Below are 17,670 nucleotides of genomic sequence, written 5' to 3' on the forward strand. Positions count from 1 at the left end.
ACAGCTTATAGAAATCTAGTATAAATTAGGTACAATAATCCATTTATTATTCTTCTCGTTCAGAAGTAAATAAAACAACTCAGTGACTTTGATATCACATTATACCAGGAAATTAAAAACTGAGAGAGAAAGAACATACATTTCGCCTCTTGAAAAAGAGGTATTTCAGGTATTGTCAATCTGTGTGACAGTCAGGAGACTCAGCTTTTCTTGCTTAAAAAACAGGCTTCAAACAGCCAGAGGCACAGGTCCAGAAGTTACTTCGACTATTCTATAGAGTTTTGCAGTCTATCCTTTCCGTCTATAACTAAGAACATAGCTACATACTCTACATGGTATAGATGAGTGCTATAGAGAGAAAACACAGGCTACTGTACTCCTATCTTCAGACAACATCTTAGCCAGAATTCTACCCAGTTTTGGTCTTTATTTACTACTTTAACACTGCTCTATAAAACTGGTCCTGTTCTACCTTCTTATCCTCTGAGCCTTCAGGAGAACCTGAGACCTCTCATGCAATTGAAATCCTCCAGAACAAAGCGAGAGGCAGGCAGCAGAGGGAATGACAATGAGGATCTAGGTAAGTGACATGGATATCTTGAGCTCATTTTGGCAAGGGATTTTGGATGCAAAACTCTAACAAACCAATGCAGAAAACAGGTCCCACCATCTCTTCCAGAATACACCTTCCCCAATTCAGACCAACTGTCTGCCTTTCCCATTAATTTTAATCCGAAACTCGTGTACCACAGGAATTAAGCAACCAATGCTCAACATTTTGCTGGCAGCAGCAGTACTCAAAAGAGAGCATTCCATGGTCCAGCAGAAACAGGGAGTTGGAAGGGTATGCACCAAAGACCTCAAACATTTTATCACTGGTACAGAAAGCGCAGGCTTATCTGACACAGAAATTAGAAGATGTTGGGATGGTTCAGGCTGGTGCAAACTCAGTTCCCTCTGCTGGGGGAAATCTGAGCGGAGCTTCCTGAAAACACACAGACTGCACTTACAGATTGCTTTGCAAGAAACACATCAGGACAGGAGTACACCTTTCTGTCCCTTTAAAGCCCTAAGACAAGAAATTTGCACAGTGCTTAGTTAAAAAGCTTGAGAATATTTGCTATTGCTGTCATTCACCACTGCATCCAAACAGCTCTACTGGAAAGAGGGAAGCACAGGGGTAATGCTCATAGCACAAACAGCAGTGTACTGAAGGAGAGGCAGGCAATGGCTTGCTGTACATATCCTAATATCCTAGCACAGACAGGATTAATCTGTACAGTTAACACATTTGAGAACAGTTACTATTCAGGCTAGATTCCTATGGTAATAAATAGACCTAACTGTCATCTCCAGGATTTATTTTTTTTTCCCTAATATTAGCATTAAGATTTGAAAATCAGGTGAGATACTCAACATGGTTTACTGTCTGCTCTGCACATCATTTCACACAGCAGAAAAGAGTCAATACTAAGAAAGGAGTCTGCTTCAGTCTCCTTTTAGAGATCTTCCTGTTCCTCAAAGTGTTGTATATTGTTCACTCAGAACAACCTGACACTTCTTAATTACCGCCGTTAGTTGTTTTGTCATCTAATGGCACTATTATCATCTGAAACAGAGCAGGACCCACAATTATCTTAGCAGCTGTATACAGCCAACTCCCACTGAAATACACTCTGATTACAGCTGTTTCCTCTCTGCTAAAACTAAGTTGGTACCATTTACCCCGCTCCAGAATCCCAAAATGGGGAAAAAAGGCATGAGAGCCTCAGTTTGCTCAGAAAGAAAAGTTACTCTAGAATTTGAGATCCGAATACAATAAGATCACTGTAATTAAATTGCCTTTTATCTTCAGGTTTGACCCATAAAATGCTTTCACCTCTAGTTCTGGAAATAAGCACAAACATACGTAGTGTATATAGGTGCGTATATAGACGTGTATATGTACACAATCACAGAATCATCAAATCGTTAAGGTTGGAAAAGACCACCAAGACCATCTAGTCCAGCCATTAGCCCACCGATAGAGACACGAAGAGGTCTCCCAGCTCAGCCTGACCTTGCTCCCTACTTTTAACACACGCAAACCTCCCACGATTATAAAGCGATTATCCCCCAAGGGTTCACTTGCAGAGATCCTCCCAGCAACCGACAGGCGACGGCTGAGGGTACACTCAACGCTTCTAACTTGCTTGCAGCTCTAACATCCTCCCAGTCATCCTCCTTCCTGCCTGAAAGTAGCAGCGACGGCACTCGGACCAGAGAGGGCGAGGAGTCGGTCCAAAAGAGGTTTTACAAAGCCAGAGAGAGGAGCATCCCCTCCGCTCACCCGCGCTGCCCTCCCTGCAGAAGTGCCGTAACGTAACACACCTATAACGCGCCGCACCGGCCGGGACCGTGCTGAGCGCGGCTCCGAAGCCGGGCAGCAGCCGGGAGGGGACGCCGCTTCCCCAGGGACAGCCCCGGGAGCCCGCACAGACGAAAACCGCCGTCAGGGCCGCCCGACCTCGTGGCGCAGGTGGATCGGGAACGGAGCGGCTACTTACACGGTGAAGTGGTACACGAAGCACTTCCAACCCGTCGGCCGCTCCAAGAAGTTGTACACCCGTCCCTGGATGTTGCTGCGGCTCAGCAGCGGCTTACGGAGGCTGTAGATAGAGACGCGGGGGTCCAGGCTGACCGGGGGCCGCGTGCTTTCCGCGCCCACCACCACCACCTCGCTCTTCGCGTGCGGCGGCCGCTCCCGCGCCGCTCCGGGACCGCTGCTGGCCGGCGGCTGCCCGCCCTGCGCTTCGGGGAGAGGGGTGTAGTGGGCGTTCGGGACGCTCTCGGCCAGCTCCAGCGAGGAAGGCTTCTTGCCGGGCGTCATACTGCCCTTCCTGGGCAGCGAAAGCCGACCCAGGCTCCGGCTCCTGTGCTCGCCCGGGGGAGAGCTGGAGGACATGGTTGAGACGGCGGCGTCGGGGCTGCGCTACCTCACGGAGCCGCCGGCCAGAGCCGGGTGTCCTCCCGCCGCTGCTGGCCCTGCCCCTCGGGGGCGGTTCCGGGCAAGGAAAGGTAAGGGGGAAGCCGAGACGGGGCGTGTCGGATCCGGGCCGTGCCCTGCTCGCAGCCCTGGGACCGCCCTCCCGGAGGCGCTGCTCCATCAGTATGCTTACCAGCACCTGTGCGCGCACCTGCAGCCAGCAGCGAGCACGCGGCCGCTTCCATGGCAAAGGACCAGGGTGCAGCCAGCTACCAGCGCCTCCCACCCGGTAGCTTGTCCCGTTTTCATGCTCACGCTGGAACCCATAAGGACAAAGTGCTCCAAAAAGGGTTTTGTAGGGCTGAGGTATGTCAGTAGCATGACCCACGGGATGAGCCATCACCTTCGAATTTAGAATGCCAGAGCCTTCGGGGCCAGATGCTTTGTACAGATCTTCAGCAGTAGGGAGGAGAGCTCCAAACCAGCCTGGGGGCTGCTTTTAGTAAGAGCAAAAAGGACAGGCTTTGTACAGGTTTGTATGTTTGACCCTGGCATAGATTGCCTTGAGAGGTGGTGGATGTCCCATCCCTGGAGACATTCAGGGTGAGGCTGGATGTGACCCTGAGCACCTGATCTAGTGTAGATGTCCCTATTTGCTGCGGGGGAGTTGGAGCAGATGGCCTTTAATGGTTCCTTCCAGCTCAAACGATTCTGTGAATAAGGGTTTGACCATCAGGCTTGCACTCTTAGGAACTACAGTAATACAGGGGAGCAAACAGCTGAGTAATTAGGCAGGCTGCAGAACAATAAGCATAGTTCCATGGGATTGCATTGCCTGCCAGCTGGGTCTCTCACCAGCACTCTTGTGGAAGGGTGCACATGCTTGGTACTAAATGCCAGGTTATTCTGAAGATTTCAATAGCTTTCCTGTGTATTGCAGTGAGTTATGACTTGCTTAACTGCCATATGAGTGAATTTGTCATCTTAATAAAAGCCTTTGCAAAGACATTTAGTTAATTTATTTTTTTTCCCCCAGAGCTAAAGAAAATCTTTTCCTCTTTTGATCTGGAGTGCTGCTGGGTTTTGTTTTGGTTGGTTTGGTTTCTCTTTTGTATTTGTTGGGGATTTTTTCTAACCCAGAATAGAGCAGAACTAGTAAGAGCTGTGTTGAGTTCATGGCTGATGCTGGTACGAGGACAAGAATGTTGCAGGAAGATAAGGTGCTAAATAAAGTTAAACACAAATAACCCTGCTAATTGCAGTTCCATTCAAATGTCAAGCTGCACGTATGGTAGTTGAACTGGACAAGTTCCTTTGCTAATGTAAATAAGTGAGACTGTAGGCTCTTATAAAGTACTTATAGATGTGAAGAATCTGAACCCCTTGCTAGGAATGCAAAAACAAATGCTAGGAGAATTTGCAAAATTTGTCTTTAAACCAATAAAAAGCTTTTCTGCCACCATCAGAACAAGAAGAACAAAGTAAGAAAATGAACAGCATGACAGAGGAAACTTTTCCTGCACCTGGTCAAAACAGAACTAAATTACAGCTAACCAGGCTTTCTCTGGCCTGGAAAATGGTGAAGTCAGGAATATATCAAGCATTTTAGAAAGGGACTTCTGCATAGAAATCACGTAGGGAAAACCTAGTTGGTTGTAACCTGTAACAGCCTTTCCCACATCCTGTGGCCTGCACAGCTTTTTAGTGTCTGTAATGCCTGAGCAGGAGGAAAAACCTCCAAGGTCAGGAATGATTCCTGTGCTTGAACCTTTCCTATAGGATGTAGAGAACCCAGCCCAACAGGTGCCCTTGAATAAAGACTTTCCATTTCTTGCATGTATTTTTGTCCATTTCTACAGTCTGGCATCCATCTGGAAGAAACATGTGAACTTTCACTCAGGAACAAATCAAAGATCATACCAGTGCTTCAGAAAAAGCTCTACTTCTTGGTAAAGACACACTGTCTGTACTGACTACAGAGGAAACCCACGTGCTGTGATGCACAAAGTGAGTTTGGTCAGCACAGACTGCAATATATTTGGCACTCAAAAGAAACATGAATCTGCAAGTCAGGTTTTTTAGTCATTTGCTTAGAGGACATTAGAAGACAGTCACATACCAATTACTGTTGCTGGCAGTAAGTCTGTAAAAAGACTAATGGAAGAAAACGTCATTCCTACCCTTGAAGGCTCACTGTTTGAGGACTAGCCTGATAAAGTCATGATATTAAAGTTAACAAATGTGTTTCTTTATGTAAGCATTCCACTTTAAAGACTGATATTTTGTCTGGATTACCCAAGACCTTTATCCTAGAGAGAGGAACAAAAACAGTTCACAGAGTTTGGCAAAACAAGAGGCTGTGTTTAAGGAGATTACGCTGTTCTTCAAAAACTGCTTTCAAAATCTTTCAAAATATTGTGGCTTGATATTGTTGTTAATCTGTTGACTGACAAGAGAAGAGAAAATCCAAGATTTCTGAAGACAGGAAAATTGATGTATGATTTTGTGGGCAATAGTGAAATATCTTTTTCCTGGAGTCATGGAATCCATAAAAGCCAGCTTTTTTCAACATGTTATCGATGGATGGTGACTTTGATCTATATAGGTTGAAAACAGGTGTTAGTTGATCCCTAGCTAGTTCACTGTTAGCGATGAAATGTCTGTTTGGCATTCCTGAAATCAACTGCATGCTGAATTACAAGTGTCAAATAGATGCCCAGTTTGTGGTAAGGTGCTAGAAAATAATTATTTTTGTTACATATTAAGTTAATAAAGCTGTGGAACAATTTGCAATGTTTTTAAGATGAATTCCTCAATGCAGCAGTGGCACTTCTTGTTCTTCTCCCTCACTGAGTATCCGTGTCTTGATATTAACCATGTTCACTATGTGAAATGACAGAATTACTGAAGTGGAAGAATGGGGGAAAAAAAATATCCAGAAAGTATGCAGCACACATGGAAGAGCTAAGAATGGGAAGAGGCGGTAGATGAGTGCTAAAATAGCAAGATAGCAAAGGCTTTGATAGAGAAGGGACTAGGAAAGTATGCTGGTTAAGGAGGATATGGGTCTTAAATATTAAGGTGGAACTGCTACAATGAAATATGTCTTAGTACAATAATAATGTAGTCTACTGTATATATAAAACTCTAGCAAGACAAATAGTAATCACGATATTCACTATCTAAAAATTTGTAAGTCCTGTTTTAAATAGAGGGATTGGAATTAGATGATCTTAAAGGTCCCTTCTAAGCCAAACCATTCTGTGATCCTATGATAAATTTGCTCTTAGGGATGAGACCTCGTGAGTCATTGATTTATAATGGCTCACCAATGTACTGATGACAGAGTAACCAATTATAACAACTAAATGAGAATCTGACTAGTGAGGCATTTCTGAAAACATACCAATGAGCTACAGTGGTTCCATACCACTTGTACCACCCCATAGCTGTTATTTCTATTATCCTTTACTAAACTATGTCCAGTATAACCCGTGCATGGTTATGGTTAAAGAGCTCATTGCTTTTTCTCTCTTCCCTTTGTGTCTGCCATCATACTGTGTAAAAGAATACTGTAAAACCACTGCTATATGTTTATGAGGCAGGTGTATTATAGCTAGTAATAAAGAAACACCCTGATCTTTCATGTGATTTCTTCTCTGTGGAAGCTAAAACTCAAACAATAAGCATCTGAGTATTCTCTGTATTCTAAAATCCTTCAATGTTTGGTTGCAATTACAGTTTGCACCAAGTCCTCCAGTGACATAAAAATCATCTTGCTTACCATTGCATTACTTTGGGGGATGGTTTTTTTTTGTTTTAAACACAAAGTCCCTCATTTGTGCCCAGGTAAAGTGGGGAAGTTGCATTCCATTTCTTCCAGTTATTAAGCAGTCAGTAGATCATTTTAAAAACCACAGCTGAAGGTGCAGGTCAAACACAACTAAGTACTGAACTGAGAATGGAGTCCTAGATCAAGTACTTCATACAGCATTCTGTATAACAACATATTTTGAAATCTTGTCTATATTAATTTTAAAAGTCTGCTCACAGAGGCATGCCTTACTTAAAAACAATCCTGTCAAGAGCTGCAAAACACAAGCATCTAAACTTCTGACACAAGAAAAGCTTGAAAGCACAGTAAGATGCTGAGCAAGACAATATCAGCCTTTGGATCACAGAACCATAGAGAGGCCTGAGTTGAAAAGGACTACAATGATCATCCAGTTTCAACCCACTGCTGTGTGCAAGATCTCCAACCACCAGACCAGACTGCCCAGAGCCACATCCAGCTTGGCCTTCAATGCACCCAGGGATGAGGCATCCACAACCTCCTTGGACAACCTGTTCCAGTGTGTCACCACCCCCTGTGTGAAAAACTTCCTCCTAATATCTAACCTAAGCCTCCCCTGTCTTAGTTTAAAATCATGTTTACTTTATTTCTGAGAACTTGGAAAAACCATAGCTCAGCCATAAGCTTTCATTCATTCAACAGATTATAATTAAGAACAATTTTCAGTGTACCTACACACACCTTTCTTTGGACACCTTAGTGACCTCATTTCCCATCGTTTAAATTGATTGCGATCAATTGATACACCAATGGTGATTTTCATGCAGCTTAACTTTAGGCTTTAAATTGAAGCAAAGCCTCTCAAGTGCATTCATACTTATGTGTGCATATAGCAGATGTTTCCTGATAAAAGGCATTACTAGTCAAACAACTTCAATAGCATGCCAGTAGAAAAAAACCTAAGCATTAAGATAAAAACACAATCAGGTGCAATAATGGATATATCCTTCCCTACTAGCGCCTCGTGGCCACCTTGCTGTTTGATTAGTAAGTTCACTTTTTCCTTCAAGTGAATTTATTCCAGCTTCCTTGAAAAGGAAGATTCATAGTTAGCATGTCATAGCTTGCATGCAATGCAAGCATCCATTAACCAGTGCAGTGTAGGCTTCCTCTGATTCAACAAAAACAGTAAGCACCATCGAGAAGCACTGGGTAAGAATGTCTAGGGAAGGTGGCATTTTTTGTCAATCAATTGAAAAGCACCACAGTACAGTCCTGGTAACTGAGTGCTACCTAGAAAGATGCAGATGTTCGTCTTTAAGCATTAGCAGCTTAGCTGATGGGCAAACCATGTCCCAGACCATACTCTCCCCAGGTCATTTCATAACAATTGTACAACGTAGCCTGTCTGTTTTGAAATACTGAATTGGTCTCAGTGGCAAAATTCACTATTTACATATAGAACAGGAATTGGAAAGAAAAAAACAAAATCACACTTTCTTCCTCATGGTACGAATGAGCAAAGTAGGAGCGACTTAAAAACTGAGCAGTTAATCAGTCATACATCAGAATCCACACTAATTAATGACTTCTCAAAAAGACTAACTGTCAAAAAAGAGACACTTTAAAAGGTGTTTATGCAGTCTGCTGTTATACCAGTCTCCAAACAAATGTTACAGACAGAAAACAGATAATTTTCTATTCAGCAAGTTTAATCTGGCTTTCAATTCTCCCTTCTGCCCTCTTTAGTTCTGGGTTATTTTTAACTGTGAGTGCAGTAAGTTTAGGAATCTGGTCACTAGAGAGAAGTAACACAGCAGAGGACACTAGCACACACCAGATACCCACAGTCTGGAGACTATCTGGTCCTGCAGTTGACAATCCTGATTAGCATTATCTGTTTGAATGCTATCTTACTGCATGGTTATGTCTAGTTTATTACCTCTATTTACATTGTTTCATAGGTTTCTTTCATTAAAGCACATCAGGGCTGTTCTGGGAAAGAATGTTACCATCTACCAGTGTTCAGGTTTTCCTAAAACGGTTTCAAGAAAGAATCTGAGCATATATTTACAGTGATGGCACATTCTCCCTCCAGTCTGCTTCAGCAATTGCCTTTGCTGTCCCGTTCTCCTAATTCTATGTTGCTGCTGTTAATTGTTCAGCAAGTTTCATAATTGAAAAAGGATTCTTCTGAGAATCATTGCAAAAGAGAAAACAAAAGATGTACACAAAACACTTCAACATTTGTTTTCATCACTAGGGTGCACGTGGTATGTTATCATTTCAGAAGCATGTGAGACCAGCAGGAATCTGATTACTCACCTGATGTCTTACAGGATGCAGTGTGCATATTCCAACACTTGCAGAGGTATATGGGGTCAAAGTGACTAATGTCATTACTCTAATGAAGAAATCTTCACATCAACATCTTGCATCACAAGAAAATTCTCCTCCTTGAACTGGTCATAAACCTTTTCTTTATTGGATGAAAAAGGACCATCAGGAACAAGTAACATTGCTTAGTTAGCTCCAAATAAATTAACTGAACGTTTAAAGTTCTGGAATCCCCACAAAATCCTAACTTCATAGATCCTTATAGGGAGCTTCTGTTCAATAAAAGGGTGTTCAAATATTTCAGGCAATTTCACTTTTAGCAGCTGAAGCAAGTAAAGAAATCAGTAGTTATCACTAAATCTCTTCCTGATCAAGGAACACTTCCTGCTTGCAAACATTTTAACCTTTAACATATAACATTCTATTTCATACATATGGAATGACAGGGGATGTATAATCATTATTCAGCAGAGCCCACTTGGCAGCCCACTTTTGACGTCAGCAGTCATCCAACTTCCAGCTAAGCACAGCTGTGATTGATTAATTGCAGGCAATTTGCTAGATAACTTAGCAGGTTATACACATACAATGTGAGGATTATAAGGTTACTTCTATTGCAGAAACAAAGCTTTTCCAAACTAATTCACCAAGCAGCTTTCAAACATCTCGAACAAAGAAACATCGAAGAATAATGCACATCTCTCCACCCCCACAGCAACACCTCAGCAAGTAACCCCTCCATGCAAATGAAATTGAAACCATAAAACTCAGTGGATAGGACACCAGAAACCTATGTAACAGTCAACTCTGCCAAACTGGAATTTCAGGTTGCTTTAATCTTGTAAAATAAAAGATTTTGTTTCTCTAGTACCAATCTAACATGTAAAGCTAAACAACAAAGTGTAACATAATACAAGGTCTTGCAAAAGTTCTCTTGACCTTTTCCACACTTGTGATTTCATGCCAAATTCTAGAGCCATCCTTGACCTTTTGTAATTGGGTTAATTGCAGTTATTGTATTTGGGTCATCATTTTCAATGTCTGGGGAGCACAGCTGCTTACATTAACAGGATTTCACATAGAAAGATAAAATAAAGCTTGTTGCATTTGTGCTCCACTGAGCCCCAAAATTATGTATGTAAAATACACAACTTCTTATATACTCTTCGAAGTACAAAAGGGAATGTAAGAGTACCCTTATCATCTCCCTGATAGATTGATATTACAGAATACTGGTTCAAGTGGTGTGTGGCTACTTTTTAGTAAGCATACACAGGCATGGTGAGGCACCAGCATTTCTTAATTATGCTATTAATCTGTTGTTAAATTTGACAAAGTTGAGAGCTCTGCTGAGAAGCTATGTTTATCGGTTCCAGGATATCTGCCATGCTCCCAAATCATAGCTCTGAAACGTGCATAACTACACGTTTTGCACCCCTACAAGAGAGCAAAGTGTATCTATACTGCTAAGTTGAGAGCCTTTTGGAAGCAGATAACCTGATGCTTTAAAAACAGCCGTTGCAAATTTGTTCGTACTTTCTACTCCTGGAGGTCCCCCTAGTGGCTAAATAGTAGGTACATATACATACATATATACACACGCACCTGGTCCTGCTTACTTAAGGGAGCAGTTCCATTCAGTTAAAAAACTGCTACTGCCAGCAGGCTTATTCAACTTTACCATTATTCCTACTAACCATTTTCTTTTCTTTTACAGGCCCATTGTAACACAAGAAGAGGTAGTACCCTAAGATCAGAATGTCCTTGACACAGTAGAAGTCTTCTACTTGAGCATCTGTTCAGTTCAGATATGACTTGAATATAGTTACTTGAAGAACCTGATCTGCAAGCTTGTTTTAGGGGTACATATATTTTTAAGGTAAAATTGAGATACTCTCTGTAGATTAAGCCTGCATTTAAAATTCTGCATGTTTTAGAGCCTCAGTAAAATTATTCATGGGCCAAAGAAAAGACAAAAGGCCAAAGTTTGAGGACAGAGATACGTGAATTCTTAGATTAGAAACATCTATGCAACTAACAGGTAATCTCCATGCACAGTGTAGGCTAGAATGTATTGTGGAGGTTAAAATGCCTTGAAAAGTAAGTAGAAGTGTAGATAAGAACAAAGCTGTGCAAAGATGACATCTCAAACAGTGCTGCTTTGCACTGCTAGCACAGTCTCTCTTGTAGTGCAATAACACAATCCAGAGTTGCTCATCTCAAGATCCTGGAAGCATCTTCAAATACTGAAAACCTAATATCTGGTTGCTGTTATTTTTTACCTACACCTGGTATAGGAACGCTGTCTATGAAAGCTACTTCCCTAGATTTTCCCATTTTTGCTCAGAGGACCTTCTAGCTTCTTTGTCACCTGAGAAGACCTCTACTTACTGTACCAATGTTCCCATTTCCAGCTGCACCCATTTAATTATAATTGAGAGATACACGTGCCTGTTTCTACTGCCGAACTAGATGGTCCTTAGCAGGACAAGTTGTCACAGTCACATTAACAAAGAACGCTGTTGCTGCTGCCATTTAGGTGCTACACATGCACTCACAACCCAAAAAGCCAAACGTATCCTGTGCCAGCAGGGCAAGGGAGGTTACTGATCCTCCCTCTACCCTGTGCTCGTAAGGCTTCACCTGGAGTACTGCATCCAGCTGTGGAGTCCTCAGTATGTAGGAGACGTGGATCTGTTGGGGCATTCCCAGAGAGGGGCCACAAAAATGATCCAAAGGATGGAACACCTCTCCTATGAGGACAGTCTGAGAGAGCTGGGGCTGTTCAGCATGGAGAAGAGAAGGCAGGACAAGAGGAAATGGTTTCAAACTGAAGGAGGGAAAGTTTAGATTGAATATAAAGAAAAGGTTTTTTATAATAACAGTGGTGAAGCACTGGTACAGGTTGCCCAGAGAGGCGGTGGATGCCCTGTCCCTAAAGACACCCAACATCAGGCTGGGTGGGGCTCTGAGCACTGGATCTAGTGTAGGTGACCCTGCTCACTGCAGGAGAGTTGGACCAGATGGCCTATGAGGGTCCCTTCCAGCTCAGATGATTCTACGATTTCCAGCTAAAGAAGATATGGAACAAAGTAGCATAAGGAAATAATCCTATTTGTGAACACCAAAGCTCTAATACTCTATAGACAAGGTGATTCAACAACTTACCTTGGTACAACAAAAACTGAAACACTACTTGTTTACTTATCTGATATAAACTGAATTGTAGTATGGTAGTTTGATGCAGTTGGAGATCTGACACTAACAATTTTTCAGTACTGATTTACAGTTGTTCAGAATAAAGCATTATCAATATACAGCCTTTCCAATATAAAGAGACCCTCTGTCCAGTTTCTATATTGTGCCATAAACAATACATAACAACAATTAATCTTTTTTACATTGCTTGTAAACTTACTGCCTCTCACTTCAAATAATCTAATAAGCCATTAATAAGCTTAGTAGCTTGATGGAAAGACCTGGACTACATCAACCATCAAATACTGATTTATCAGCACAATCTAACGTTAACATAAAATACAGTACCAGGAAAAACTCTGAATTAATTTACAGAAATGCCATTACAAAATCAAAAGAGGAACTGCAAATACATCACACAGGTTCTCTCTTTTCAGTGATAAGAACCATCAGTACAAAACAAAAAGAATAAACAGAGACTGAACTTTAACTTGATATATTGCCCAGATTTGCAGTATAATAGGATATTATCAAAGATAACAATACTGCTATATGTATTCTGAGCTTAAGGAAGTATTTTCAGTCCTGCATCAAAGAGGAAAGTTGTCTAGCTCTGAGCTTGACTGAGCAAGAGTTCATCCCCCAGTTCTCCCACTGACTTCCTGTGTGGCCTCTGATGTGTCACTGTTCTTATTTGTACCTGGGATTCCTCACTTGCAAATGGGATAATAGCACTGTCCTCCTTTGTGGTTGTGATGATAAATGCTATTGCACCTTAAGCACCCAGATTTGCAGGAGAAGAGGAGAAACAGATTACTCAGCACAAAGGTGGGGATGCTCTGGAACACCACAGAATGTTGTGGTGTGTAAACAACAACATCAGGATTTTAAATCGAGACTTCGTGTTGTTTTGAATGGAAACACAGACTTTAATGAACACTTGAACTGCTAAAAATACCACACTTCTCCTTACCTGCAGTTGCCCTTGCCCTGAAACTCCACCAAGTGCACAAGCACAGAAATAGACATAACCCGACTTATCAGCCTTGCAACAACTGACTTACCGCCTCTGATAAAACTGAGCTTTTAAATTACAGGCAAACCCCTGTACACAGAAAAAAAATAAACATGACCTTTCACCACACCAGCAGCTGAGTTTAAGGATTGGAGAAGGAGAAATGGGGGATTCTGTTGAGAAGCCATCAACTCAAATATTAGGTTAGAAAACAATTGAGCTCAATGAACATTTAATCAGGAGTTTTACCTCTTAAGACAAAGAACTGCAGGTAAGAAGTCATTCCACATACTCAGACAGAACAAACAGTGTTAAGGGCAGAATAAACAGTGTGCTGAATTTTCAGTGTAAAAAGCACATTCAGCAATCCAGAATAATTATACAGGCCACCATGAAGGAAACAAAATTTGCAGTTTTCTTGAACAGATAGAATTTAGATGTCTTACAGCCTTTAATCAAACCAAAAGGAATGTCAGAGATGCATTTTCTAAAAGCCTTATCAATCAGGAAGGAATTCAGACTTGCAGAAGAAAGGTGGGTTTAAGGCCTACAAAGATAGCAGATCTGCTTTGAGGACACGAAATATTTATCATATAGATCAGCTTATGCCAAAATGGCCACAATCCCAGCACAAAGAAAAGTAGAACTGAGAACACTTACTTTGACAGTGAAGGACGGGAAAACATTTCAACAACCATGTGGTGGATCATGAAGAGGTTGAAAAGCTGAAGTATAACTTTGGGTTGCCCAAAGCAGTTCAGCTTCACAGCCATCAGCTGGGCTTCTAAGTGAGGTCTGTTGCACATCCAGCAGACCCCACAGGTGAGTTAACTAAGCAAGCATTGATGATGCAACATCTGTACACTACATATGGAATAATTCCTTTTAACGAGCACATTATTAAGGCCGATGTGCTGCACACCAAAATTTAAATTTATCTTTCAAGTTAAATGAACATTATTTGTTTGGAAATCCAGAAGTTCATTAAAGATTTCTTCTAGCTCGGAAAAGCAGATGTTAGGCACGTGGCTCTTTTCAAGGAAAATGAAGAGTTAGTTACTGGTGCAGTTACCCAACTTGTGTTACTGCATACTCTGAAAAGTTGATTTAGAAAATACATTCTCATCAAAAGTCTATTCCAGCAAATCACCCATTTCTGACAACTCTATGCCCCATTCCTGCCATAGAGAAATATTTACTTTTTGCATCTCCACGCTTACCAGGGCTCATTTTCATCCCAGAGAAGAGCTGTTCGCATTATACACGAGCAATGTTTACTTTCTTTGTCATAAGTCCGGGTGGACGGGTGTGCCAGGTAGTACGTTAATATCTTCCTCCTCCCAAACAGGAAAAAAAAGCAGCATCAAAAAACATCGGTGACAACAGCCACTTCAACGCAACTTCAGCATTACAGATGGGAAGTCATGCCTTCTGCAAAGGACAGCCAGCAGGTAGGGTCACTTAGCTGTACTACAGCACCTGTATACATTTATCTAAGAGTTGTGTGTATTGCTAGTATTTAGAGTGATTCTGTCTCCCTGGGAGAGAAAGGCAGATTCTGTTCTCTTTAAGTTTTAAAAGGGAAGCCTGTGAATCAGCCAGAAAGAGAACATTACTTAGTTACTTACTCTGTATTTTCTTCCCTCTTTATCACCTGTGAGTAATCAACAGAGATATCAAAGAGCCATTCTATTCTTCTACGCTTCTGAATATGAAGTATGTGCAAAGTTGTCAGATATTCCGTATCTGGAATTTCACAAACTTCTCAATGTTGCTCTTCATCCATGTTAAGGATTGCTCCACATCAATTGTTTTACTGTTCAATACTTTGGTTTTGTTACAGAAGTAGTCCCTAACTTGCAATATTTGTTGTTCTGCAATTAGACCTCAGCAGTGTTCTACTAGTTTGTACCCTACACTGTTTAGACAATATACTAACTTTCTAGCACTATAGGTTTTTCCTGCATGGGATTCCTCTACCAGATTCTTCTCTGAGCTTACAGCATGACCATATGCTTAACATAACTGTATTCTATACTGCTTGGTTCTCCTTTTGCATTCAGAACAGACTTGGCCATCTGAACATTCACTGGCACAGACAAGGTAGAGAAAGCCCTCTGTATTTGAAGGTTTCTGATGAAAGTCATTTAATTCCATTCAGATGGGATCACAGGGAACAAAGGAATGTTGACAGGCCAGAGTTGGTTAATTTTACTCTTTATTAACTCTTCGTCTGGGAAAGTGTGTTCCCCCAGTAAGCTAAAAAAATTAAAAAATTTAAAAAAAAAAATTAAATTAAATCAATATATATTTATTTTTAATGACAGCTATTCTTTTTCCCTGGAGGCATTCAAGGCCAGGCTGAATGTGGCTCTGGGCAGCCTGGTCTGGTGGTTGGCAACCCTGCACATAGCAGGGCGGTTGAAACTGGATGATCATTGTGGTCCTTTTCAACCCAGGCCATTCTATGAGTCTATGAAACTCCAAAAAGTGGAGTTAATAAAACAGACATTGCAAGCAGAAAAGAAAGGAGCAAAGCAACACTTAGAATGTTTCCATCGAGGGAAGGAAAGCATCTCTTATTCTGCTTCTTTACTACACTACACGCTTCTGTCAAGCACAGAATTCACCATAATTAATTGATGATTTACTTGTTTCTTATAACTGAATATTGCTGTGAATACATTTCCCAGCAGAACTGTTACAGATAAAGGAAAAGCATAATGCACATGGGGAAGGAACGGGGGCTTTTAATACCAAACAAGTTTGACAGAGTTGGAATCACTGTGCCTACCAGCACATACCTCTTGTCTATCTGCAAGGCAAGAGTTGTTATCAAGCATCCCAGGTTTCTCTTTCTTCTGTGCAACAAAGCCATCCTTAACAATCCAAGTCAACCATTTTAACCTACCTTCAGACTCTTTCTTCTGTGCCTTGCAGTTTAATAATGTCAATCTTACGCATACCAGTTTTGCACAGTGCGCCAAATTCAAAACATTAAAGGAAATTTTGCCTTCAGTTTTGTTGTATTTAAGAAACAAAACAGAATAAATTCTTTTCCTAAGGCTTGAGTTTTTCATAGTACACCTTGCATATGGTTTATGCAAAAGAGATTGCTTTGAATACACTCCCCTTTTGAGCTTGCAGAATTTGCCTGAAAGCACAGAACTCTTATTTAGATACTAAAGTAGTCCCACAAGGAAACAAGATGAAAATTAATTTTTGTGTAAGTTCTTTCCCTCTCCCCCCTATAATAACCTTACTTTTCAGAACAGAATGAATGGCTGCAGACATGAAATTACCCAGATACATTGTAGACATGACAAACATGAGATGAGGAAAAGATTATTCTAGCACAGTCGTAAAGTGGAGCTTGTAAAAGACCAGCTTAATGATAAAGGCTGACTTGGTGGGTCAGGTGTTGGCACTGAGAGAAATAGGTCTGTGATTTTTTGTAAATTCTACAAGCTTAGTGTACTAAAGACGTAAGGAATGAAAAGCAGTTGTTGATGTGAGCAAAGCCACAGTAGACAGCAAGCTTTTCCTGTTCCTGAGTGGCAACACTTCTATTTTCTAGTCCTTCTGCTTTCAATAGTACAGTGGTGTTGTTTGCTTTCAATAGCAGCCATTTGTTCTGTGCCCACATTCAAGCCAGCTTCAGCCAAGTTTTTAAGGTATGGCTATGCCTGCCTTATCTGAATACTGCCTTTCCTGATGCATCTGTATTGAATTGGATCCATTCTCATGTTCCTACAGTTTCTCCCAGAATTAACTGTGGCTGTGATTTCACGATACATCATTTTCAGGAGCCAGAGTGTCATGCTGTATACCACATTAGTCAACTGATTTTGCAGAAAAATGACCTGGCAAAAAGGAATTCTTTTTGAGGGAACTCAGCCCACACAAAGAGTTATGCTGGCACAGCTTCAAAGTGGCATGCCATGCTGTGGTATCAGTGCAGTGAAGGGCCAGGAGGATGTAAAGCTGTTGTCAAACTGCCCTCAATGCCACATACAATGTACTACATAACGACAGTCACTTGCTTTATTTTAATTAAGCAGTATTGATGTCTGTTCTTTCTAATCAACAACATCTGATCCTTCCATTATTTACTTCCCTGATGTCTCAGTTTATTTCCCTTTTATTACCTCTCCACCCTCTCAGGTTCTGTCCCCTGGATAAACCCACATCTACTGACATCTGTAAGCAAATTTCTGCAGACCCACTTAAAAGTACATTATTCAAATAGCCTCTGGTGCTCTTCATTGCATTAAGCTTATAGAGACAGAAACAAAAAGAACAAAACAAATATGTTTGCATTAGCATTTTGCACATTCATTTGAAGCACAGGTCAAATTCCAA

The 17,670-nt window shown here is 41.4% G+C and overlaps 1 protein-coding gene across 2 annotated transcripts in view; it reads right to left on the minus strand.

Annotated features, from left to right (window-relative positions):
* KCNQ1 (potassium voltage-gated channel subfamily Q member 1) overlaps positions 1–3,008 on the minus strand; it is a 317,708-nt gene extending 314,700 nt beyond the window's left edge. For both annotated transcript variants that reach the window (XM_072339313.1, XM_072339311.1), the window contains exon 1: positions 2,547–3,008. In XM_072339313.1, the coding sequence (XP_072195414.1) occupies positions 2,547–2,944 (398 nt within the window). In that variant the 5' untranslated portion in view covers positions 2,945–3,008. The remainder of the gene's footprint in view (positions 1–2,546) is intronic.
* Positions 3,009–17,670: the final 14,662 nt, after the last annotated feature.

Source organism: Excalfactoria chinensis, chromosome 5 (genome assembly GCF_039878825.1).
Source record: "Excalfactoria chinensis isolate bCotChi1 chromosome 5, bCotChi1.hap2, whole genome shotgun sequence".
Classification (NCBI taxonomy): domain Eukaryota; kingdom Metazoa; phylum Chordata; class Aves; order Galliformes; family Phasianidae; genus Excalfactoria; species Excalfactoria chinensis.